The sequence below is a fragment of the Gavialis gangeticus genome, unplaced genomic scaffold (assembly GCF_001723915.1).
Source record: "Gavialis gangeticus isolate Ggan-Ray unplaced genomic scaffold, GavGan_comp1, whole genome shotgun sequence".
Taxonomy (NCBI): domain Eukaryota; kingdom Metazoa; phylum Chordata; order Crocodylia; family Gavialidae; genus Gavialis; species Gavialis gangeticus.
Genome location: NW_017729025.1, coordinates 5,383,102 through 5,410,079, shown reverse-complemented (window position 1 = coordinate 5,410,079; position 26,978 = coordinate 5,383,102). Strand labels below are relative to the sequence as shown.

At 46.0% G+C, this 26,978-nt stretch overlaps 1 protein-coding gene across 1 annotated transcript in view; it reads right to left on the bottom strand.

Moving 5' to 3' along the window:
- The window catches only part of MDGA2 (MAM domain containing glycosylphosphatidylinositol anchor 2), a 557,209-nt gene that overhangs the window by 108,877 nt on the left and 421,354 nt on the right, over nucleotides 1-26,978 (bottom strand). The window contains exon 9 of the mRNA XM_019519874.1: nucleotides 11,618-11,766. Within this exon, the coding sequence (XP_019375419.1) occupies nucleotides 11,618-11,766 (149 nt within the window). The remainder of the gene's footprint in view (nucleotides 1-11,617; nucleotides 11,767-26,978) is intronic.

Below are 26,978 nucleotides of genomic sequence, written 5' to 3'. Positions count from 1 at the left end.
CCCCATATCTAAATGGGTTTGCTGTCGTTTAAAGCTGTTGCCACATGCCCTACTCTCTGTGGTAAGGGAAATTCATGTTTTTCCCTTTGTTTGTGATGGGCATTTAAATATTTCGAAACATTGCTATCACATCCCCATCTCATTTCTCCAAAGGAAACACACTTCAGTCTCTCAGCCATCCCTCACCTGGCTTATTTTCCTGGACCTTCATCAGCTTCTTTTTTAAAATGCCAGGCCCAAAACTGGAGGGTACTCCAGCTGCAGCGACAAACAGTACGGTACTATCACCTCTAGGACGTGCATAAAATACTTTTGCAAACGCAACGGAAAAATTGCATTTGCCTTCTTTGTGAAAGCATCACTTTGCTGATGCACACTGAGTTTGTGAGCCGCTATAGCCCTCTCATCCTTCAAAGTGTTGCTGCAGCCCATCGCCTCCGTGCACGCTGGGTTGTTCTTGGTGTGGAACACCTTACATTTGTCTTTGTCTTCGAGTGTCTGGAAGACTTTGGGATTTTACCCCGGTGGCTGAGTGTTTAATATGCCAGACTTGGCAGATAGATAGGCAGCTCTTTCCAGCAAGCCACCTTGATAAATTAGTTGTCACTAGCTCAGAAGTATTAAAAGGTTTGTAACGTCACTTAAAAAGACGGACACAGGGATGGACATGGAGGGGTCTGCTGGAAGAACCTTAAAGATACATAAAACGGTCAAAAACCATAACTGAGATCGATGCTCTGCTTTACTTTATGTTACAACTATAGGCACGTTTCTGGTAAAAGGGGAGAATTTGGAACATCGCTTTGCCATGGGTGGGTGACATGGCTATGGCTGGATGTTGGTAGTGGGAAAAGACCCTCAAATCCTTCCATCTTTTCATGCAACCTCCCCAGGCTACCTCATTGCCAGTGTGAAGCATGTCTAATTTATTTGCAGATGATCCTCAAATACACAAGGATTAAAGCATTTTCCTTTACCTTGTGTTAACTCCCATCTCTAATATAACCAGTTTCAAGCCTGGGCTACCCAAGTTCTTCCTAATAATTACTAGGGACATTTTGTCTCTGCCACCTTCCAGCCTTTCCCCGAGTTGACTGACTTTGTGAGAACTCTCAAAGTTTGATTCAAGTGAACTTCCCTTTGCTTTCCATGTTTCCAAGAGCGAAACGCTTCCCAGACTGATATTACTGTCTCAGACTTCGCTGACAAGTGTATGCTACGGTCATCTTCTACTCCTGTTTTACCTCCATTGTTCCCAAGTCTGAACTTGCCACATCACGCTAGCTTGTCTTAAATCTTCTCACCCTCATTAGACTCCATGAAACTCTCTCATTAGTTTCCTGTTCAAATAGCTATTAAACGTGTGCCAATTATCATCAAAGAGGTGCGACAGGTGATCCTCAATGATTTTCTTCTGGAGGAAGGATGGGTGTGTGTCTATACATGCATGTGATGCTGAAGTGGCTTGAAAACACCTCTATGCTTCAAAAACAAATGAGAGTCTTCCTCACCCTTGATGCAAATCAGGACAGTCCCTGAGATGTTTTAAATTAAGCTTTGTTTCCTATGACCTTGGGGAAAAGCAAAGGTCAGGCATAATGTAGTAGGGTCCAGCCTTCTCCTGATCTGAGCTGGGGATTGGGAACAAGGCAGTCATACAGAGCTGATACGAACTGTATATTCCCTAAATCAGCAGCGTTTCCAGGAAAACAGTCCCAACCATGTCCAGGCCTCTTTACCTTATCGGAGGGATGTCAAAGGGTCTGAGTGTAACCCCAGCTCCCTGCACCTGGTTTTCCTGAGCTTGGTGTTATGTGAGCATAAGTAAGACTCAGACCACATGATTCAGGGTCTGTAGTCCTCACCAGTGAAAGCAATTACTTCCTATGGCAAATGCAATTTTTATTTGAGGACAACACCGAGTCCCCATGGACCTTTTCAGAGCATCATCCCGGTGGGATCAGAGCTGTCCTTCACTGTATGGTGTGCCTGGAGGAGCCAGACTTGTTCAAGGACAGGAGGTGCTATCACAGCAAGAAGAGAGCTGCTCTGAATCTTAAGATGATCTCATATAAAGACTTCAGAAGGTTTTTTTTTAAATTTAAACAATAATAAAATAATACAAGCTGCCAAGGATTTTACAGCATGATTTCTCTAATACCACCGCTTATAGCCTTGCTTGCCATTTAAAAATCAAGTCCATTCACAACTGCAGTTACTCTTCAGTGTCCTCAATGTAACCAGGAAAGCTGGGAGATTCACTGCCTGTTAAAAATGAATGTTAAATTCACACAGCGAGGTACTCAAGTGTTCACAGCAAACAAATGAACCACGTACACCCAGACAAAAATGAAGAGTGCTTGGTAACTCTGACCCTTCCCTAAGCCTCTGAGAAAAAAACATCCTGCTCATACCGGGGCCTGAATCAGGACAAGCTCTCCTGGAGAAACTTCTGCTAATGATCCATTTTTGACACTGAAGGCTTGCAGCTTGAAAAGGAGAAAAAAAAAGCTATCTATAAAGCTGTCGCCCTTGATGAAAGACAAAGAGATATCTGTCTTTTTTATGTGCCTGATCTTATAGATTTCTCATTCCCTTCTTAAATGCACTGAATCTTTTAAAATGCAAGTTTGCCTTTGCTTTGCATGTTGCACCCTGTTCCCCCGAGGCTGCCCAGAGACTGAGCGGTGGATGTAGCACGCACACTTTCCCTCAGGATCACGTACGCTGACCCCACGGCCACTGGTTCCCATTTTCAAAGGTGACAAATCACTGGACTGGATTTATGGAAGCAAATATATGGCCCGGTCCCTTAGCTCATGCTTCTAGCAGTGCCATTTTATTTGTGGGTACTACTCACAGCTGGAAAATGGGAGCAGCTGGGTGGGTCTGAAGCGATCCTTCTGCAGCGTCTCTGAAGCCCGCGCTGTCTCAGCTCCGTGGGAACCGAGCTTCCCCAGTTCTTCTTCATTAAAAGTGACATGCTGCACTTCAATGCACTTGACTCTCAAAAATCACCTGGAGGCACTTCCTGCTAACAAGGCTGCTGTCTCCTGGCACCAAAAACTCTACCCAAAGGCTGAGAGACTGATTTGCCCTGTTCCTGCACCGTTAGAAGGAAACACCTGGAAATTACCAGGATTGTAATGAGGGGAAAAAAAAGGTTCAACTGTTGAATTAGGGAAATTAAAAAAAAAACCAACAACTCAACCAAAGATTTCTGATGGCTTACGAATGCTGCTATAATTTAAACAGGCCCTCAGGGTTGTTAGCGTGAGGCCAAAGGATACAGGGACAAGGAGAGCTTGAAGAAACCTCATTTCTCTTCTCTCTCGTCAGAGTTACGACGTGCTCCTCCCAGCAAAGGCTTTGCACATCACATCCCTTTTGTTTCACATTACACAATCCCCCACGGCGCACTTGGACTTGACTCCCTTTGAGTCAGCAGCTCATCCCCCCCTGCATGCAGTCATTTGAAGTTCAGAGTCATCAACTTCTTGAGAAGATGAATGAGTGACTTTCTTACCAGCACATTTTTACAAAGACCTGAATCCTGAGCTAATCACCCCCAGGTTTGCATAAAGAAGAGAAGGCTGCACATATACAGGCCTTCACAGGACTACTATACTGTTATCCAGCTAAGTCAATTCAATTTCATTATGAAGCCGTATGATTGAAGAGTAATTTTATAGCCGGCCAATTCCTTTTTAATGAAGAAAAAGCTCATCTGGAAGCTTTTATCACCACATTTCCTCTAGATGCAACAGTTCACTTATTAAATATATATTTTGTACAGCCTTCCACAACTGCTTGCCAGGGGCATGAAATGATGATGAGAAACACCTTATAAAAACACTGCATTAAAACATCAAGATCATATTTCCTGTTGCTACATCCTCTAAAATTAAATGGAAAACTCAGCAGGCCTAAACATGCAATATTCACAAAATGCTACCTGGATGTGTCCTTGAATAAAACAGCACTGAACAGGTCTTCTAAAGAAAAGAAGAAAAAAATCTGCATACCGCCCCCCCCCCTTTTTAACCAATCCTAATGTAATAAGGAGTTTACTAATTAAATGAACACAGTGCTCTCTATCACAGACCCTAACTTACTTAACTATAAGATAATTTATCCTTGATGCTTTCCACTGCTTTAGGAAGTGAAAGAAAACCCTTGCCACTAAATACAAACACACAAAAGGCTTTTATTTTTTTCTCGTGTCCTGTTTTATGTTTTAATTTTAAAGCAATACATGGAATACAGACTGGGCATGTCTACATGTGCCATTACATTAGCAGCAATAAACTGTGGAGCTTATTGCTCCGCAGCTTATTGCTCCTGGGAAGCTCCTGGGCATGCTGTTTACATGTGTGCTTGGACCACAGCACACTGACCCGAGTCACAGCAGCCCTGGCTAGAAGGGAGTCCAGGGGTTCAGCCTGCCAGCTCGGGGGTGGATACAGTGACTGGGCTCAATGTGCTGAGGAGGAGCTGCCTGGGCCATGAGGATGCTTTAGTGTGGGACTACCTAGCAGGAAGCCCCCCTTCCTACCAGGCAGGAAGCACCCCTGTATGTCAGCTGGCCAGACTGGCGTCTACACGTGCATGAAAAAACTCCACAGCAGCAATTTATAAGTACTACCCTGCTGCAGAGTTTATTCGTTTGGTGTGCCCTAATAGAGATGCACATGTAGATGCCGAGACATTTACTGTGCAGCTAATTAGTCAACTGGGCAGTAAATGTCTCATGTAGATGCGCCTACTGAGTAGTATTCTGGCCATGTACTGCAACTCAGGGCAGCTGAGTTTTCTTCCTGTCTGTGATGAACTTCCCATGCTGCTTGAGGCAAACTGGAACATTTTCTAGTACTGAAAGTACTGCTTTGCCCATAGGCTATGATGGGGAATCATGAAAATGCCTAAAACTTTGTCATTTCTTGCTTGATTCAGATGAAACTTGCAGGGATGGTAGCCCCTCCTGAAGGCATGAAGCCTGCCATGTTTCAAGGAGATAGGTGCAGGGGTTTCTGGGAAACCGCACCTCAAGGTGTTGACAAGCAAAATTCCTGTCACTTGCCAGCAGCCTCCTGTCATCTGGCCCGCAGATCCGGGGGCCCGCACCCCCAGGAGGGCTTCAGTGTTGTGCTGGACTCCTCCCAGGGATGCAGGCCCCCAATCTGCCTGTCAGATGACAGGAAGCTGGTTCTGCCATCTGCCCCAGCGGCTGCACCAATCTTCCCAGCGCTGGGTGCATGCTGAGCCCAGCGCTGGTCCCAGGCAGCAGCAGTAAACTCCTGTGATCCACCCGGCAGATTGGGGGCCCACACCCCCAGAAGGAGTCTGGCACAATCCCCACAGCCCTCCCGAGGGTGCAGGGGGTACCCTGATCTGCCTGCTAGATGACAGGAGGTTGCTGCTCCCGCCTGCGACTGGTGCTGGTCGCAGCCCATGCTGAGCACCAGGAAGATTAGTGCTGCTGCTGGCTCCAGCTAGCAGCATCCTATCATGTGGTGCGTAGATCCAGGGGCCCACCCACACCCCTGGGAGGGCTGGAGGCTGTGCCAGAATCCTCCTGGGGGGCATGGCCCCCGGATCTGTGGGCCAGATGACAGGAGGCTGCTACTGGTGGCTGGGACCAGCGCTGAAGCTGAGTAAGCCTGGCTTCGAAACTCAGAATGTTTCAAAACTTTCAAAACATTTTGAATGCCCTTGTTTCACTTGAAAGCTGTTTTGAAGGCTTTTGTTTTATTTCGATTTGGCTGTTTTGAGCTCAAAATGCATCAAAACAGCTTTGAAACAAAACACCCAGTGAAATTTTGCACAGCCCTACTGGCGAGCCCCTTGCTCTCCTGTGGAACGCTCCATCCACCCCACCATCACAGCGTTCACGTGCCGCTTCTTACCTGGAGGTATGTAGAAAAAATATTTAAAGCTGTGTCTACATCCGAATCGCCAAATCTTTCCGAGTCTCTCTGAGTTGAATTTGGAGGGTTCTGATTTGATTCGGAGAGACTGAAAGGGTCTCCTGATTCGATTTGGATTCGGAGATTCGGCCACCGAATCCGGCTGAATCTCTGCCTAATTGAATCAGGGACCGAAGCTTTGTACAGCCCTAGTGAAGATCCATTCTCTTACAGGTTTAAACCAGTTTCTAATCACTTCTACTGGTTTACGTGTAATGTCTGTCCCTAGCCTGGAAGCAACAGCAGACAAGTTCCCCAGCTCTGTGCTTTCCAGGAAAGACCAGAGGCACTGCTTTCCTTAGATGACTCTCTGTAGGTGGGGAAGAGGCAGGACTTCTTACTCTCTCTTCTCCTCCTCTGTGCCTCAGCCTACCTTGCTTCAGAAATCCAGGCTGTCACCAGGTCTGAGAAGCCGAGTGGGGCTGGAACCATGGGGTACCTGCCTGATTCTTTGCCACTTCAGAGGTGAGCTTCATTTCATCCTAATCATGGAAACAGCTAACTTGGAGCTTTGATCCAAGATGAGCAGCATGGGCTCCATTATGATGCCCTCGGTGCTTCTTCACGGCATTTCCCCACCCCTCTCTGTGACAGCATCCTCTGCACCACAGATATAGTATACCCTAGGCTTGGAGCGGTGAGAATCAAGTGCTCTAGGCCCATAAAACACTAAATTCTCCTTCTGATGATGCTCATGAAGCCTCATCATTGTCATGCCTGGACTATCTCCATGAATCTAGTCATCTCACTTGAAGGGATAAGGTATGAAACAACTGGCAGGATGCAAGAAGCAGCCCAGAGGAATTTACACATTTTCAATCCCTTAAAGGCCAAGCTGGTGACAGCCAGGATAGAAACGTGCTGCTTGCTTGCACACAAAGCAAGCATTTCTGTAGAAAATGGGGAAAAAAACCCATGTGTGCAATTTTTTTTGTATTATTTATAAGCATGAATTTGATCAATCTACAGGCACCACACAAAATTTGTTCCCTATGGAGAAAGAACGCTTTGCTGGTATTAGAATGATAGCATGTGTTTCCAACTAGAATCTGAAAGCTGCTTTCACATCTTTCCTCCTCAATTAGGCTTCAAAAAAAACTCCTCCCAAAATATTGCAAAGTAGAATAAAATATCCAAGCACAAACATTTCAGAGGGCAAACTGCTGTTAACAAATACCAGCAGGTGTTAAAGGGAACCAGAACTGTAATTATCACCCAGGGTCCAGGGGAAATCAGCAATAATGAAAGAACATGCCTGGATGGCTCAGTAGATTTAAAATACATACAAGACTTAAATGTAGCCCCAGTCAGATGAAAGGAAAATTTTTTGCTTATCTTGATAGAAATTGTTGTCAACGGAATTAAAGGATCTACTGTTTTAACACCTCCCCCCACCCAATGCAGGCAATAGCAATAAAATAAAAACCAAGTTGGGAATGGAAATCCAAAAGTCCTCATATAGACAGAAACACATTCACTATATGTTTTTGTAATCCAGTAAAACGCATTTCTGAAGTTGATTGATTTATCTGAGTCTTTGGGACAGCAGGGCCAATTTATGAAGGTATTTAGTTGCCTAATGATGCAGATGCCTGTTTAGGTTTGCAAAAATGCTTAATGAGTTGGACACTTAACTAATTTTCAATAGGATACGGATGTCTAACTGGCTTGGGCCCTCTAGCAAACCCGCCCAGGTGCACCTCTGTATATGAAGGTGCCTATACTGTATATGTCTGGAAATCGGTTTCAATAGTGAAGGTTACAATGTGAAGCAGACAGGCACTAACTAGAAACCAAACTAGAAACACAGGTAAAAAGGACCAGCCTCTCCCATTGTCTAAGGATAAAAAGAAAATATAGGGGGGGAAAAAGTAAGTCTGTTTTGTGTGGGAGACCCTAAAAGAGGTCCCACTTGTAAAAGGCACATCATTTCTAAATGTTTTATTAGTAGCAGAGGCAAGAAAGAGACTCTGAAAAGCAGGTCTTTCTTGCCACTACCCATTTCCTTGAATCTTTTCTTAGCTCGCTGTCATTTTTTGTGCACTGTGACCCTCCCCATATCTGTGGGTAGCTTATTCCCTATAAGTGAGAGCATGGCCCTAAGTCACTAGTCCTGCTGGAAGAAGGACAGATCCACATCACTCTGAGGATGCTCCAGAAGAATTGAGTGTCTTAAGGAACAAAATCCCTTCCGGAGCTCTCCTTTAATTATGCATTCCTTTGGATTGCGCAGTCTTCTCCCAGAATGCACTTGGGCTCCAAAGATGGTAAGGTCTACACACACTGCAATACTATCAATTCTGCCAGAAAGATACAGCCAATCTGCCTTATCCCTTCTCATCTTTTTTCAGCCACAAGTGAGCTAAAACATGACTGAGAAAATATGACTCAAGGAGTGCATCCACACATGCAGGCACTTGTGCTTGCAGCAGCTCAAACAGCAGTGGCACAAATTTGTGCTGGAGATTTGTACTTTAGCACACGTGCCTCAACGTGCACTTTGAAAATGATGCCACTTGGGGCAAACTGACCCTGCCCAGCTACTCCCGGATCTTCAGCTGGGGCAGCTAGAGGCTGGGGCCAACACCTGTGCTGGCTCCAGCAGTATAAAAAGCTGCCCTGGCAAGCAGCTGAGGACTACTTGATCTCAAGAGCTTCTGAGGACTGGCCAGTTGGTATCTAGGCAACCTACTTTGTGCCTGCTGGATTGCTGAAGCAACCCTGACCTACAGTGGTCCCTACACCCGCTATTCACTGCAGCAGTCTGGCAGTAGGGGCTGCTGCCTGACTTTGACCTGTTGCCTCCTGCAACAGCAACTGCCCCCTTGGACCTGCAGTCCCATGGCTACGTCTCTGCCAGACCCAGATGGGGACTGCACAGCCTCCTGGGCTGCGGTACGGGCACTGCAGCAGAGAAGCCTGCACCTCTGGGCCAGCTGCCAGTAGGCCGTGGCTGCACAGTTGGCTTTTGGGCAGCACTGCTGTCATGTCTTCAGGTGTCCCCGCTCTGCCATCTGGGCAGCTATTGCCCAGAAAATGTGCTTCTTGCAGTGGCCCACTTCGAGCTGTCCATACATTTCCTCCTGGCCCCAAACAGGTAGGAGGTCACCCACCTCGTCTGCCCTCCAGCTGGGACCCCAGTGCTGGCCCTAGGCAGGCTCCTCTGCCCAGGTCCTGCCACTTCCCTCGCCAGCAGGCATCCTGGTGTTCTCTGTTTAAAAACCGCAAACTTTCTGATAAAAAACCCAAATTCAAATTCTTTCATTAAAATACCCCAAACCCGTGTTCTTCTGCAATTGAAACGAAAGGCCACAATCCATAAAGAGATCATTTGGGCAATGTTTTATTGATATATTTATAATTTTAAAGCCATTGGGAAGTCTACCACTGCCTCTATCATAATAAAATAAATGATAAATTTCTATACACTTCGGCGTTTGTTCTGGGGTTTTTTGTCATAGAAAAATCAGAGCTGCCCCCGCTCCCTTCGCTCACCAGGATGTGGGGCACTGAGCAGCACTGATACATTGGTTCCTTGCCCCTCACTCCGAACCCACAGCCCTGCCAGTGCCCCTCACTCCTGACCCACAGCACCTACCTGCCCCCAACTAACTCCCTCCTGCACACAGCTCCATCAAAGCACCAGGATGCGAGTCCAGCTGCAGCTGTCCTGCCCGCTGCCCTGTGGCTCTGAGCAGTGTCAGTTCTTGCTGTTCTGCTCCATGCACCTGTACCCAGCCCCAGAGATCCCCACACTGTTCCTGGGAAGCCCTCAACTGGGGATCAGGCACTGGGCTGGGCAAGCCCTTTCCCTTCCAGGCCAGCCTCCCCCTGCACAGGCTGCTTTAGAGGAGCAAGGGGGCTCTAAGTCCAGCTCTGGTGGGCTCTCCTCCCTGGAGCGATCCCCCACCACCGGCTCACAAGCACACCCCTGCTGCCACCTCCATCCCTCCCCGCATCCCATAACACCCCCCAAGTGGTTCCTGGGACCAGAGCCCCGCCCCCCAGCTGAGGCTGCATGTCCCCGCACCGGTGTGGGCACGGGGCAGGGCTGCAGTATGGCAGTTGCCCCTGCATCATGAGTGCCCCAACAGCTGATGCTGCCGGGGGGGCTGTGCACCATGTGAGGCGGGGGTGGGCAGGTGGGGGACCTATCCCTCCAGAGCAGTCCCCTCCCCCCACCACAGTCCTGCCACCCCCGCATCCCTTCTGACCTGGGACAGAGCCTGGGTCTGAGCTGCTGCTGCAGTCTTGCCCTGCTCCTATTTGCCCCAGCGTACTGGGGCAGCAGGGGCATGGGGCAACAATAGAGACACTGGCCGGGTGCCAGAGCATCTCCTTGGAGGACCCAGCCTCTGGTTGCCTCTGGACATGCTCCAGCAGTATGCTCTGAGCTGCTTTTTCCCAGCATGGGGTTGTTTTTTTTTTTTTTGATACGGAAATTTCTTGGCTTAGAGCCCACGCTGCAACTATGCAGCATGGGGAACATTTTTTTTGTTCCCAGTGTGCCTCTGGAGGACTCGCAAACTGCTTTGAGGTGCCGCCACAGGCACACGCTCGCTTGTCCGGACACACCCAAGAAGGCTATAGCTGAGGAAGACTTCATATCAAAGGGACTTATTTTGGGTCATTAATTTGTCCCTTTTCAATGTATGGAAATACTGAAGAGCAAAATACCCTCAACCAACTTCCATAACGATGAATCTACTATATATCTGTAGGGTTCAGCACATACACAGAGCCCAGAGAGGACCATTAACACCCCCCCCACCAAAAAAAAAAACCAACCCCCAAAAAACCCCCAACAAACAAACCCCAAAACAGTGTTACTATATTGTGAACATCTTCTGCTTTAGAATATATACTTGCAGGTTTGGGGGTCACCCTTGTGGACAGGAATTTAGAAATAGAAAAATGTTTCTCTGCTTTGCTATGTGATCTTGATGGCAGTAAGGGGAGGAGTTATCCATTCCAGTTTATGGTCCATACTATTCTGCTGCTGAATAAACAGTTCATGCTGCAGAGCCACCACCAGATTAGAAGATATTTATATTCCTTTAAAAAATATATTAAACGATGCATTAAGACTGACTGACAAACATTAAAATATTAATTTACTAGTCCTTCTGGAAATGGGTCTGTGCCCCTCATCTTTAAGTACACCTGTTTTATCAAAACGAATCCTAGAAAGACACAGGGACTATATACAAAAAAAAATTTAAAAAGTTTACGATTTTCAAGATCTCAAAGATCACACAACATGCCCACCTATGACAGATATATCTATCTCTATATTTATCTAGCTGTACAAGGAGATATACCAGGAGCTATCTAGATATATGGGGAGATATAAAAAGTTTAATTTCATTGCAAGTTTCTTTCATGTAATCTTTCCAGTACATTTTGAGCAGAAGCCGCCCATAAACCCTCCGAGGAATATATCTTTAATGTCTGGGCTGTTGCACTGGAACTGTGCAAATTAGTTTCAAGGATTTATAAGCAGGACAGGACTGCCTTTCGCAGCAAATCTTCACAAGCGGAGCAGCACAAATGCTGAGCAACTCAGGAGATGGGAAGAAAACAACCGGCAACACAGTCCTCACAGAGGGCAGACCGTGAAAAAGCACCAGGTGTAGCACGGGTTGCCTCACCTGCTTAATCCCTAGGCGGTACGCAAGGATGCGGTCCACAGCGTCGGGGTTCATCTGAGTCCACTGCAGGCTGTAGGAGTAAACCCGGGGCCGGTTCTGCCACAGGGGGTTGTAGGTGTCGTAGTAAAACTCCGGCGCGTACGCTTTGCCTGGAGAAAACACAAATAGAAGAACCGGGGATGATAAAGCAACACTTCTTGAAAGGAAACGGCAACTTTTCAATTGCAGCTATCTCCACCTGCTGGGGCCCCTTCTGCGAAGGGTCCCGTTTACAACCTGCCTTCACGAGAGCATTTAGGATCTTGCTTTAAATTTCTCACCCCTGCCCACCCCAATCAATATATTCACTCAGATGGTCCGTTAGTGAAGCCAAATAGTCATCCATGCGTGATTGAGCCTTCCTCTGAAATACTTTTTGAGGGCTCCAGTGACTAAAATGCAGCTATTCACATTGCTAGACCCCCTGATTCCTGGGCACCTTAAATGGATTTTGTCAGAGCTGTGGTCTCTAACACTGAAAATTCACTGTGACATAAATTACATCAGTGGAGGTATTTCAGCTGTTTCCTTCCCCACATCTGCCTCCAGGTCCACGTTCAAACCAAAACTCCTTTCCAAACTATTTAAATGTATAAGATTATGCATCCAAATATACCTTTGTCAGATATGCACACTGCATGACGTGCAGAGAGTTGGCATTTTGAAATGCATTAGGGTATACAAAGATTTCACCCTAGCGTACGATGTTTTGTTCCTTAAAATTAGGAAAAGCCCAACATGGTTTCCTGAACATATGATTAAATGATACTTGAGCTCTTTGAATGAGAGCAGTTGCCTTGGGATATTTCTTGACTCTCATGCATAAATGCCACTGACACTACTACATACAAATTATGTCTTCTGTCACTAGGATTTCACTTCCTAAGTGATTTATGGAGAATATCAAAAGCAAAAGAGAGCATCTACTACATCCGTGCCCTGGATAAAGCAGACACTTTGTCTAAAATGAAAACTGGCCAAGAAAACACTGAAGGAGCTGTATTTTATTAGAACTCAGAATTATCCATCAAAATCCTTTGTGCAAATTTCATTCCCGAGGAAAACCAGATGGACGTTTCAACTGTGCTGAAAAGAATATTTCAAAATTTTCATAATACAAGATTTTGATTCATAACTTTGAAATGGCATTTTGGTTCAATTATTATGCATTGCACCACAGAGTGTCAAAATAGGGGGGGGGAAAGCTTCATTTTTGGTCGAAACACCACTTTTGAAAAACCAGAAACTAAATTTATCTTGGAAATATTGTTCCCTCAGAATTTGGAAATGTTCAGCTGTCATTTCAATGTGGAACACACCCAAATGGCCAAAGCTCAAGCCCCTTGGTGAGACAGAGCTCCCATCCTGTGCTCCCCTCCAATGGCAGCAGCATTACCATCAGACCAAATGTGGGTGTACTGGAGTTACACTTCCAAACCTGGTATTATCAGAAGAAACATTGGAAAGGCATGATATATTAAGCAATGTTCTTGTCCAAATGACGGTTCAGAGATATGAGTGAAGTGAAGTTTTTTGAGGAGAGGTCATATCTTTTATCAGACCAACTTGCATATTTGGGAGGAGTGAGAGACAAGCTTTTGGGGTCAGGGAATAAAAAAAAAAACAACCAAGAAAGTCATAGTCCAAACTAAAAACACGGCCTCTCATTTTAATATAATGCTGTTAATTATTTGGCTTGCTTGAAAGGGAAGCCGGCATCATGGTTTGTAGAGTGAAAAGGAGTTAGCAGACAGGAAAGGGTGAGAGGTAAATTATAATGAGTCACAAAAGCACGATCTTTTTTCAAGGTCATGATTTTGGGAATTTCCAGTCTCAGGATTGTATTCTGAAGGCTTTGTGCAGGCTTCCTTTGAGAAGAAGGACTGTGAGGTTACGGATGGAGTAACAGTTCACCAAAAACCCCCGAAAACAAAACAAAAAGATCCTCCTTTGTTTCTTTATTATTTTTTTCTGCAAATTCATCCTGTACCATACGTTTCAGAACGGAGGTTTCATCCACATAATTTTCTGTGCATTGAAGGAGATGTGCCACATGTTGGATAGGCAGATGTAGAACCTGTCTTCTGATGGTTTCATTGGGAGGTGCTGACCCAGGCTGGGGTGGAAATGTGTTGGAAGAGTCTGCACTTACGTTTTAACAAGTTCCACTTCAATGCCACGTGTGTGTCGATTGGCGGAGAGTTTTCTTCCGATGATGAGTTTGGTAAAGTTAGTTAGCAGGTATTTGGAAGTGGGGGGAAAGTCTATTTTAAGATATGACTTCCTTTAGGTTTGCGGTGAAATGGCTTGAAGCATTTTAACAGCCGGTAAAGCGGGGGAATGGGGAGAAACGGAAAAGATGGAAAATATGAGAAAAAGAAAAACTGGAACTACACTAGTCAGAACGCAATTCCTGAAGTTTATTTCAACAAGAATGACTAAAGCTCAAGGTTCTTCCTGAAGATTAATGACCTCATCGGCTGAGAGCCATTAACTTCAGTCAGTCATTGATTCCTAGCGAAATTTCCTAGTCTGCGGTTATCATCACTGTCAAGGCAGCTCCTGAGGAAAAGCTAAGAGCTAAATGTAGGAAAATATCTCATGTCCCATATTGTTATTTCCATATTTTTTCATGGACAGGGAAACTATTAGTGTTGGGGTAATACTAGTAGTATTGCAGGTCAAATGACCTCTTAATTTAACTATATGCTTGACTACTCACATGTCAAGGAGCAGAACGTTTTATTGGATCAAAACCAGGACCTTTTGTTTAAATTCCTCACAACTGGAATTTACCTAGAATGGCAACCTTGGCTGGGGGCTTTATAAAATAAGCAGCCAATCAACACCAGCATTTCAGCACTTACACTACTCTCATAGCTTTCATAGACATTAGGGCTGGAAGGGATCTTGCGAGATCATCAGGTCCAGCCCCTTGCCCAAAGGGTAGGAAGTCAGTTGGGGCCAGATGACCCCAGCAAGATGGGCATCCAGGCGTTTCTTGAATGTATCAAGAGTAGGTGCTTGCATTACTTCTGGGGGGAGTCTATTCCATACTCTGGAGGCTCAGACAGGAAACAAGTTTTTCCTTACCTCCAGTCTAAAACAGTCTTCCAGCAGTTTCTGACCATTAGACCTTATCTTGCCTTGGGGTGCCCTGGTGAACAGATGTTTTCCCAGTTCCTGATGCACACCCCGATGTACTTATAGGCTGCCACCATGTCACCCCTGAGCCTTCGCTTCTCTAGGCTGAAGAGTCCCATGGCTCTCAGCCATGGATGACTGGTGCCTCCTGATTCAGGGGGGCACCATATCACTGACCGGGGGAGAGGTCCCCCAGAAGCCAATCATCGCCAACTGTTGGGGGAGGTCCCCAGGGGCCGATCACCGAGCCAGCAGCAAAACCAGAAGTGCACTTCTGGTTTCACAGCTGGTGCTTCCAGGGGGTGCACAGCTGATCTCAGGGGGTGCACATGCACCTGTGTGCACCCCCTATGCATCGCCGATGCTCTCAGCCTCTCCTCATAAGGCCTGCTCTCTTGTCCTCTGATCATAAGCGTGGCTCTACTCTGGACTCTCACAAGCTTCTCCACATCCTTTCTGAAGTGTGCAGCCCAGAAGTGGATGCAGGACTCCAGCTGTGAACTTGCCAAAGCCAAGTACAACAGGAGGATGACTTCTTGGGTCTTGCTTAAGATGGCTCGGTAGATGCAAGCCAGAGTTTTATTTGCTTTGCTGGCTGTGGCATTGCATGGGTGGCTCATGTTCATCCTGTGATCAATCGTGACCCCGAGTCTCTTTTGGTCGTGGTGCTAGTGAGTGTAGCACTGATGTGCCTCTAAGTATGATGTGGGTCCTTTCTCCTGAGGTTGAGCACCTTGCGTTTCTTCATGTTGAATGTCATCAGGTTTTATCCGCCCATCTTAGGAGCCTGTCTTGGTTCCATCGACTCTGTTGACTCAGGTTATGTACAAAAGAAAATCTTCTGTCCATTGATGATATATATGTTTCTCCATTCATTCAGCTTCTTGTATTGAAATTTGAGGTTTGGAGAGAAGACAGATAGAATTTTATACTTTTTTTTAAGGGTTCCCAAGCCCTAAATAATGATGTTTCACAGGAATGAAAAATACTTGGCTTTGGTCATCCCTGCTTGCACCAAACCAGAAGTCCAACTTTATAGTTACTGGCTAAGCTTATATTTCTGTTTTACCCTGCCCCTTCATTTACTTTCTTGGGATGCTTATATATATGAGTGAAGAAATCACATGAGAGTATAAGCTGTTTCCACATGTGTACTTTTACTGAATGCGATTTTGCTAGTTTGGAAAATTAAGGTGCAAATTTAATTAGACCAAATTGGAGTAGCTATTTTGCAGCTGGAGCAAAAAAAAGGGGACTGAGGGTGGGGACTATTTTAAAATTTAAAATGAAAATAAATTATATATATTTTCCCCTTTGCATTTATGTGCAGTGGAAGATAATGCAGGGAGTAGCATGCTGAATGCAAACAATAATCTTTTCTGCTCTACTAAAGATGACCATAATGGCATCTCTGGGCGCACATAAAATGGCTATGTAATTAGAGTCTAGTCACAATATGGGCACTTTTGGAACATAGTCCCCTTTTGTGGTATAATGAGGACTCATGACGAGCTGAATTATTCTAGCTCCATCCTAACGCGTGAGCCTTTGGTTGTTAACAGGATGTTGAAAATTTAACACAACATTAAACTCTTGACTCAGAATTCAGAAGTACTCGAAAAGCTTGACACTGTTTTGGAGTTACCCAAAAATGGAAGTCTCCTTTGAAAGAACAAAAGCTACTGAGCACACAGAGAGATCATTAAGCCTTGCTGATCTCATTAAAAGCATTGATTTTGATCCAAGGCCGATGCACCGAGTGCCTATCTGCAACAGTGCAACTGTGCTGCTTCCAGCAGGAGATGCTATTCAGTAAGGGCTCTCCCCTGGACTATAGAGTGACAATACGCAATTTTCTGGTGAAAGTTGTGGGGTTTGTCTGGATAAGGAATAAAGACCAGGAGGCATCTATTAGAGAGAAGACAAATAGCACACGTTATTAATATTCAGGTCACTGGCTGATTTTGAGTGGTTATAAACCCTCACAACCAGCCACTCTCTTGCCCATTCTATACATACATGGGCCATGTAGCCAAGATGACTCTCTGTTAATAAGCAAGACTCACTTGTGGACTTCTGGGATGAACCAGTCCTGACTCTATATTTGCCTCCTGGCAGTTAGCACTCTTCCTTTGCCAGCCTCTTTGCCTTTCAAGTAATCTCACTTCTGCTTTATTCCAAAGCTGTTTCATTGCACTCACTATTTACTGCACTACTATCCAGGGCTGCATCTCGGCTAGATTGATGCATAGGCAAACTAGACACATGCCTAGGATCCTATGTGAAGACAGGGCCCAGTTGTGCTTATTTTACATATAATTATTGAGTGGAAAAAAAAGTGATATAAAAATTTCATCTTCAGCTGAGGGCCCCTGAGTTTGCTTGCCAAGGGACCACTAAAGGGTTAATCTGCCCCTGGGTTGCATAGCTACAGGCCACATGAAATTTGTGCACTGCCCTGATCCAAGACCTGTGAGCGTCTCAAGCTCTCAAGGGATGTGTGGATAACCACACGGACCTGACACAACCAGCCAGATCCATGTCCCGTAGACTGCTCTGGGAGTCTTTCAACTGAGTGCATTAGGATTTGTTGCAGTTCAAGTGAGCTGTTCACTCCTCAGCTGAGTTGTATTGGTCTGGATCTGCTACTCCAGTGTAGCCCAGGTACACGTGGGGGGTGTGCCCTGTCCTCCAATGACAGTGGTGGTGGTCAGGCAGGGTGCTGAGGAAGGGGTCAGCTACTAGAGGGGCTTCCTCCCCTCTCTATAGAGCTAGGCCAAAACCAAATACTTAACTATGTACAATTTATTACAAGAATAAATACAGAAGCTTAATATAAAACACAGAATATTTACACGGCTAAACATATAATACTATATATAATATTCCGCAATTCACATATAATACCAAATATGAACCAAATAACTTACAACCTATACAAGACAATTAACACAAAGGGGTATTAACTGATATAATCCAAGTAACTTAACCATAATATTTCTTTAAACCTTTACAAATAACAATACCAATATACACATTGAGATATTAAAACACATAAACTCTATAACCCCCCTTAAAGAATACCCCTAGCTATTGTAGCCCTTAACACAACAACCTCAAAATAGGGAATGCACTCCGCACCACCCCAAGGGGGTTCCCTGAAGCCCCTCCCCTTTAGGGACCTGGGATGTGGACATGCCTCTCCTGCAATGGAGGGTGGAGGCGGCAGACCCACATCACTCATGTTAACCTCTCCCATGGAGCTCGCTTCCCCAGCAACTCGTGCTTCCTCTCTGGAGAAGTCAAGGCTCATCCCGTGGTGGCCAATCCTGCAAGAGCCTCTCCCCAAAGGCGCCTTCAGGTCTCCTCGTTGGCCTGGTCCCCGCACTGGGCACCCAGGGCTTGCTCTCTCGTGGGAGCCAAGCCCTTGCAGGCTCCCACTCCCTGGTCTCACACCACGGATTCTCCCCTTTCCCAGGCCCTGCTCTGGGCACTGGGGCTCTTTTAGTTAAAAGTGGAGCCGCACTGTGGGGCTCCAGTCTCTCGGCCTAGCGCCTGGGCTAACGTGAGCAGCCACAAGCTGCTTTTAAGGTGGTTCTCCGTGCGTCGACCTGTGCACTGGGTAAGACCCAAGCAGCCACGAGCTGCTCCCAGGGCCAGCTCTCCATGTGCCGATCTGCACACTGACTGCCCAGCCACTTGCTGGGTTTGCAGGCTCAAGCCGTCTCGAGCAGTTCCTAGAGCCTGATTCCCATGCACCAATCTGTGCACCACTGAAACTCAAGCAGGGTCCCCAGCTCCTCTCTCCTCACCATCCCTCGTCATCTCTCCAGCCGGCTTCCCTTTTATACTCTTCAAGGGCTCCACCCCCGAAGTTCTCCGGACCTGGCCGGTGCAGTTCCAATTCAGGTCCAGCTGCTCCTTGCCCACTCCCTTCAGAAAAGGGCGGGGCATTGCTTCCCTTGTGGGCGGGTTCCACCAATCAAACAGAAGACCCTCAATCGTAGGACTCAACCCAAGCTCCATAAAGGTAAGCCTGCTATACCAGTATCCTGCTGCTGAGGATCTGACCTGGTGTGAAGGCCATGCATTGTCATCCAAACCTTTAAAAATTATCTGGGCATCCTTAAAGAAAAATCGCCCACTGGACCCGGACAGCAGGGATGCATTTTAATGCCAGACTTTTTGACAATACAGAAAAGCTGAATGTGAGTTACGGTGCCTGACTATAGAGCCCCTTTACTGCTATGATGGTACTCAAAGATTATCCAGGGATAAACATCAGCACTGCATGCTTTAAACTCTAGTGCAACTTTCCCCCTAGTTATGCCCAAATATCATGAATCTATTTGGCCTAAGAGTTTATCACTTAGCTGCTTGTTCGGATGGGGTGGGATCAGTGATGTCGCCTGCCTTTGTGATTATGTTTTGGCAGTAGTCTCTTCTCTCGTCTTACAATTACATGTTGTCTGTACCACTTGCTGTGACTCACTGTTGCAGGACAGGACTGAGCTAACCCTGCACACATAGGCAAACCCCAGGCAGTGATCTTTGGCAGGCCTGGGAGCATCTGTTGGGGACGAGCACAGAGCAACCTCACTAACGAACCAGCATAAGTAGATTTGGTTGGATGCGGCTTACTCGGCCCCAGCCTTGCCACGACTGGCCAGTGCAGTGGTGTAGACAAAAGACATGAACGCTCTGTAGGATGGACAGTCTCCACCTATGTACAGCATAATATTGGCTCTTCATGAGGGATTCTCAAAGCTGTGGTAACACAAATGAAGAGTAACGATAGGACTAATGAGGTTTACGTTCTCCTCCAGCTTGCAAAACCCTGCAATGTTGCCTTCCTGGATTTCTTTCAAACAGGAGATACCTCTGAACACGTTTTATGTTTCAGAGGGTGAGGGAAAGTTGTGCCCAGTACAGAATAACTGATCATAAATACGAAATTGTAATGTGGCTAACTAGTTCAGTGCTCAGCGCAAACACAGCAATCTCCCTGCAGTATAAATATGTGCATGGGACTGCAGGGCTGGTGCAGCTTATTGGGAATGACTTCTCACTCTAAGAAGAGAGTGGACAAAGTGTTTGGGTGGTATAAGTGACTTGGGCAAAGATGGGGAAGTTGCATATGGTGATCGTTTTGGGGAGGCTCAGGTTGGACTGGGGGGGCAGTTTTTATCCAGGGGTGATATTTGGTGATCATTCTGGTTTAACTTAAACCCTCCCCTGCTTGTCCCCTAACAATCTCAGGTGGCTTAAACCTACTGCACCATTTTGATGTTTGAGATCTGGCTCCATAACATTTATTTTGCAGATGGATTGCGAGTGCTCAGCCAGGGACCTCACCCATGCGCAATGCATGCATAGTTGAGAAGAATTGCTCTATTATTTCTTGAGTAAATGAGTGAAAGCTAAGATACTGCATTTCCTGAAGGGTGCCTTGTGTCTAATGAGGGGTGTCTTCAATCTGAAAAGGTTGAGAACTACTGTCAACAGTAACGCCGCTGCTATACCATACAAGCTAGACCTTAACTTTACCTGGATTTGTTGTTGTTGGTGGTGATGCTACGTACCCCAAGATCAACAGCATAGCTTACATGCTCATCGATAACAATAGGAAAGCAAGATATATTCTTACTCTGGAGAGGTTTAAAGTTAATGAATTCAGCTGGTCTCACGTTCCCTATTTATTGTGGGAGGATAGTGTGGAAATGTTATTTGAGGCCTCCTTTCTAATGATCTGGGCATGCAGATGAGTGAAGGACAGACAGAAATGGATTTAAGTGACAGGACTGGGTGAATGGATTTACCTTCCCCAATGGGGTGGGATGTCTTCTACTCACATTTAATAGAGTTCACTGCAGGATTGCTTGGCTCACTTTTGGCCACAGGATTGCACTAGACTCTCTCCAGCCCAAGTCCAGGCTCCACTCCTGATTACAGTTGCCCTTCCTCCCAACCCATCTGTAAGGGATGGAGAATATCAGGCAGGAGCTCCGGTTCAAGGACTCCATAGATTATAAAGCCAGAAGGAACTTCTGTGATCATGTAATTATCGAGTCCAATCTCCGGTAAAATACAGTGGGACTTCCCTGAATTAACTCCTGTGTCAACTAGAGCATATCTTTTAGAAAAAAACCCCCTAACATTCAATCTTATTTAAAACTTTCCAGTAATGCACAGCCAGCCATGACACTCATTAGTTTGCTCCAGTAATTAATTATCCTTAGTGTGAAATTTGAGCCATATTTCCATTTTTAATTGCCTAGTTTCATCTTCTACCCATTGGGGCTTGTTATGCCTCTGCTGCTTAGATGGAGGAGTCTCCTAAGTTTTGGTTCCCTGTGCAAGTACTTATAGATGGGAGTCCTGTCACTCGTTCACTTTCTTCTATAAACTAGATTCACCTTCTTCTGTCTTTGTCTTTGCAGTGCTTTTGCAATCCTTCAGTCCCTTCCAAGGTGTTTCTCTGAACCTTTTCTAAGTTTTCAGCATCTTCTTGAATTGTGGACACCAGGCCTGCGCACACTATTCCAGTGTTGCTTGCACCAATGCACAATTGCACAAAGGCAACAGAACCTCTCTACTCCTACCCAATATCCCCCTGTACACGCATTCAAGAATTGTCCACATCACAGAGTGACCTGTCTTGATCAATAATGACCATTCCCTGCAATCTTCACCAGTAATTATTTGGTGTTTTTCCCCCCAGCCTATTAATAAAAAACATTATCTGGCTTAGAACTAAGAACCAATCCCAGGGAAACGCATCCACTTGATGATGATTCCCTGTTTACAAAGATGTTTTGAGACCAATAAATTAGCTAGTTTTTAATCCCCTTGATACATCATGTTGACTTTGTGTTTTTCTGCTTTCCTTGTCAAAGTATTCTGCAATACCAAGTCAGATCCCTTACAGAAAGCTACTACATCAAAACTACGACTACTGTCAGCCAAACTTGTCACGTCATCAAAAATACATCAGGTTGGTTTGTCAAGCTCCATTTCCCCCAAATCTGTCGAGTCATATTAATTTTCTTATTCTTTAATTTTTTTACTAATCAAGTCCTAGATGAATCATAAATCTGTGCAGGATTAATTTCAGACAGACGGATCTTTTAATTCCCTGTGACATCTCCTTTTCACCTTCCAAATGCTGGCACAACAGTAGACTTCATCCAGACTGCAAAAACTACTCTAATGTTTCCAGATTATGGGAACATATCCATTCTCCCCCACTTCTTACAGGAAAAAGCTCCCCCCAAGCCATACCTCAGGCCTCATTTACCTCTTAAAACAGGCCACTTCAGTGTTGGTTGGCTATGAATTGTACAAGCCAATCATTCCTGTATTGCCCCTCTCATCAGAAGTCATATGATTACTACTTTTTAATCTAAGCTGGCCTTGCACGTAAATGTTGTGAGGAAAGCAAAAGCCCTCTGCACCTTTACCAATTTGGGTCAATGAGGAAAAGAAATTCTATTTGATCCTCTAAATGGGCTATTGGGCAGACCCACCGCATCTTGGAAACAGCTCAGCAAGCCTCAACTACAGGGAGGAAGAGAAGGCAAAGGAGGGATAACAGCAAGATGGCCTTTGGGAAACTGAGCCATATGATTGTTCAGAGCTCCAGTATGGATCTGGAGATAGGTCTGCTGAGAGCCTCTGGGTTAGGGTCAGAGAGGAAAGAAACAGGGGTGATGTTGTGGTGGGGGTCTGCTATAGACCACCAGAAAAGTGATGAATGAGGCTTTCTTCAGACAAGTAGCAGAAGTTTCCCGATCACATGCCCTGGTTCTCATGGGGGACTTGAGTCCCCCTGATATCTGCTGGGAGGGCAGTACAGCAGTGCGTAGGCAATACAGGGAGTTTTTGGAGGGTGTTGGGGACAACTGCCAGGTGCAACTGCTGGAGTGGCCAATTAGTCTTTAAGACGGAGGTCCTGCTTGGTATTCTCCATCCCTTACAGAGGGGTTGGGAAGAAGGGCAACTGTACTCAGGAGTGGAGCCTGGACATGGGTCTACTGCAGTCCAGTGCTCTTCTTGACCTGCTGCTCACAAACAGGGAAGAATTGGTGTGGCATGTTGTAGTGGATGGGAACTTGGGCAGCAGTGACCATGAGATGATTGAGCTGAGGATCCTGAGGAAAGGAAGGATGGAGAGAAGCAGAGTAAGGACCCTGGACTTCAGAAAAGCAGACTCCAACTCTCTCAGGGAACTCATAGGCAGGATCCCCTGGGAAGCCAGACTGAGGGGGAGAGGAGTCCAGGAGAGCTGGCTGTACTTTAAAGAAGTCTTATTGAGAGTACATGTATGGCAGAAGACCAGCTTGGCTTAGCAGGGAACTCTTCAGTAAACTACATCACATAAAGGAAGCCTATAAGAAGTGGAAACTTGGACAAATAACTAGGGAAGAATGTAAAAGCATTGCTGGAGCATGCAGGGATGAAGTCAGGAAGACCAACGTGTAATTGGAGTTGCAGCTAGCAAGGGATGTGAAAGGTAACAAGAAGGGTTTCTACAAATATGTTGGTAGCAAGCGGATGATCAGGGAACATGTGGGTCCCTTCCTGAATGGGGGAGGCCACCTTGTGACATGATGCAGAAAATGCTGAAGTGCTCAAGGCCTTTTTTCCTTCAGTTTTCACAGGCAAGGTCAGCTCCTGGGCAGCACAGTGTGGGGAGGAGGTGAGAAGCCAACAGCAGTGAAAGAACAGGGTAGGGACTGTTTAGAAAAGCTGGACGTGTACAAGTCCATGGGCCCAGATGGGATGCACCGAAGAGTGCCGAGAGAGTTGGCTGATGTAATTGCAGAGCCATTGGCCATCATGTTTGAAAATTCATGGTGATTGGGAAAAGTCCCTGATGACTGGAAAAGGGCAAAAAGTGTGCATATTTAAGAAAGGAAAAAAGGAGGATTCAGGGAACTACAGACCAGTCAGCCTCACTTCAGTCCTTGGAAAAATTATGGTGCAGGTCCTCAAGGAATCAATCTCAAAGCACTTGGAGGAGAAGAAGGTGATTAGAAACAGTCAACATGGATTCACCAGGGGCAAGTCATGCCTGACCAACCTGATTGGCTTCCATGACAATATGACTGACTGTGGATGCGGGGAGACCCATGGATTTGGTGTACCTTGATTTCAGCAAGGCTTTTGATACGGTCTCCCACAGGATTGTCACAAGCAAGCTAGGGAAGTACGGGCTGGATGAATGGATTGTAAGGTGGACACAAATCTTGCTGGAGCATTGGGCTCAAAGAGTACTAATCAATGGCTCGATTTCTACTTGGCAGCCGGTATCAAGTGGAGGGTTTCAGGGGTCAGACCTGGGGCAGGTTTTTTTCAGTGTCTTCATTAACAACCTGGAAGCTGGCACAGAGTGCACCCTCAGCAAGTCTGCAGTTGAAGTTAGATATTAGGAAAAATCTTCTCTCAAGGAGGGTAGTAAAGCACTGAAACAGGTTACCCAGAGAGGTTTTTGAATGACCACCCTTGGAGGCTTTTAAGGCCCGGCTACACAAAGCCTTGGCTGGGATGATGCAGTTGGGGCTGGTCCTGCTTGGAGCAGGGGGTTGGACTAGATGTGACCTCCTGAGGTCCCTTCCAGCCTTGTTGTCTGTGATTTGATTAAACTGAGTGGGGAGGTGACTGGGGGAGCTGATTCATTTCTTCTTCCATCGCCCAGCACAGACGTCCGTCTCCCAGACATGCTCTTATATGTGCTTTGAGGCTCAAGGACAACCTCCGTATTTACAACTCTGGGTGTGAGATCTGCCCTCTCAGTGGATGCGATCCTCCTGTGCTGACTGGACCCAGGCTGTGACCAGTAAAACAAGGAGGACAAGCTGAGATGGCTTCTAAAATCATAGGCTCATAGAAAATGAGGGTTAGACGGGACCGCAGGAGGTCACTTCTAGTCCAACCCCCTGCTCCAGGCAGGACCAGCCCCAACTACATCATCCCAGCCAAGGCTTTGTCTACCCAGGTCTTAAAAACCTCCAAGGATGGAGTTTGCACCACCTCTCTGGGAAGCCGGTTGCAGTGCTTCACCACCCTCCTAACTTCCTCCGGCTTCCCTAAGACAGGGCTTGAATTTAGCTGGGATTTCTCACAGCATTTCCACAGTGTGTGTGTGTGTGTGTGTGTGTGTGTGCACGCGCGCTTGTGCATGGGTATGTCATCATGTGTGTTCAGTCTCTTTCTGTTGATTACTGCATCCCCAAAGAAAAAAAAATGAGAACTTATTAGCAATGAAAATGGCAGATCCCACGCTCCCCTAGGAGAAGCTACTTCTAGTAAATCCTGAGGGAGTCTATTTTAATGCCATTGTATTTCGGTGTCTATTAAAGTGAGTTTTAAGTCAACTTTAGAGGTGCTTTTAAAGGATTTAATTCTTCTCTTCCTCTCTGCCTTGTATTGTTGTGTTCTTATTAGCACTGACACCTGGGGCTTCATCATGCATAAGATACAAAAATTGCCAAATATTTTGTTTTACCTCCACACAACATTTTTAAAATGCTTCTCCTCCCAGACAGGCAAACTCCAGGTTGGGGACATATCTAGAATTAGACTGTGCTCCTCTGCCATAAGCAGCATGCAGTGACAGGCAGATGGACAGGAAGGGCATAGCGTTTGGTTTGGCAAGGCCCCCCCCAAGCAACCCAGCAAAAAATAAAATAAATAAATATATATTTTTAAAGCACTTTTCGACACCTGACATGATCAAAACAACTGCACCTTTTGATGTGCTGGCTAATCTCTCTCCACTGATTAGCCAGCATGTGTTTCCCAGTGCAAGAGCTGTCCCTGTGTAAGCAGCTGGAGATTGCAATTGGTGAATAAAATCTTTTGCCCATTCCATGTCCTGAATTTCAAGTCAAATGTTTTTTTCCACAGGGTCCTTCTGATATATTTTCTGCAACTCTGGTTGTTACCAACCAGTTCAGCAGCAGGTGTAATGGCTTCTACAGAAAAAAAACAGAATCTCTCCCCGGGGAAATAAGTATTGATGCTGGCAGAGGTTTGAAGAACGTGCCCACTCTCTCCCTCGCAATGCAGGATGCTTGCAGTCTGAATCTGCTACATATCCATCTCCCAGCAGAGTGACAGCGGGGATTTAAAGGAACACGGGGACCGTGGTTTCAGGACACGTGGATTTCTCAGTTCCCTTTGTAAGAAGGGAAATTCTCCATGCACCCCAAGAGGGTGTGTAACCCCCTTGCCCTGTAGAAGGGACCTTTCCAAAATGCATCCATCTCAGGAAGGGCAGCGAGACCCTTTTAAGCATACTTGGGAGGGAAATAGCAGTGGCCGTGTTGGGTGTACCGCTGAAGGCAAGGGGAGTTTCCCCAATCCAGCAACTGGGTTAGGGAGCATGTAGCAGCGGGGCCCAGAGGGGAGCGTCCTGTGAGGACTTGGGCCGACTGAAACGGACTGTCGTATTGAAAACACCGACTGAGCATGGCTGCAAGAGCTCTGCCTCCTCTGTTGCAAGGGCAACACACCTGTCCAGCGCCCCAGGAACAGAAAGCGGTTGAGGACAATGTTAATAACTCTTCTCTCAGCCAGAGGCGTGCATCCTGCTCTGAGCACCTGCCAGGAAAGAAGCCAAAACCACAAGCGCATTGGATCCAGAGAGGCTCCAGAGGAGGTGGATTCAATCTGTGCTAACTGAAAGCACCACTCAGAGGTCTGAGTAGACCCAGAGAGGGTGATGGAGGATGCATAAGCCCGGATTTCAGGTGTGAATGTCAAGGATTGAGCATTAAGACCTGAAACCAACTGGAAGTGTCCGGGAGCACCTGGTTTCTTTTGCTGTTGTTGTTTCCCTTTTACAGACTCAGAAAACAAGGATTTCTCAGGGATGGTGAAGCTGGTTTGTAGTTTATTCACCACTAAGGAGCCATGCGTTGTATATCTACTGTGACGCTTAACGTTTTCTTTGTAGGGTTTTCATGCATTGTTTGTTATCCGTTTGTTGTTGTAGTAAAAGGGTGATTTTAAACTTTTAAAATGCATTATTAGTCAATTTTAATACGGAAAATTTAGTGAGAAGCAACTCAAACTAGCTGTGTGCGTGTGTATATACACATACAAACACTATATACACACACTAATATATATACACACACATATATATGTGTGTGTGTCTGTATACACACACACA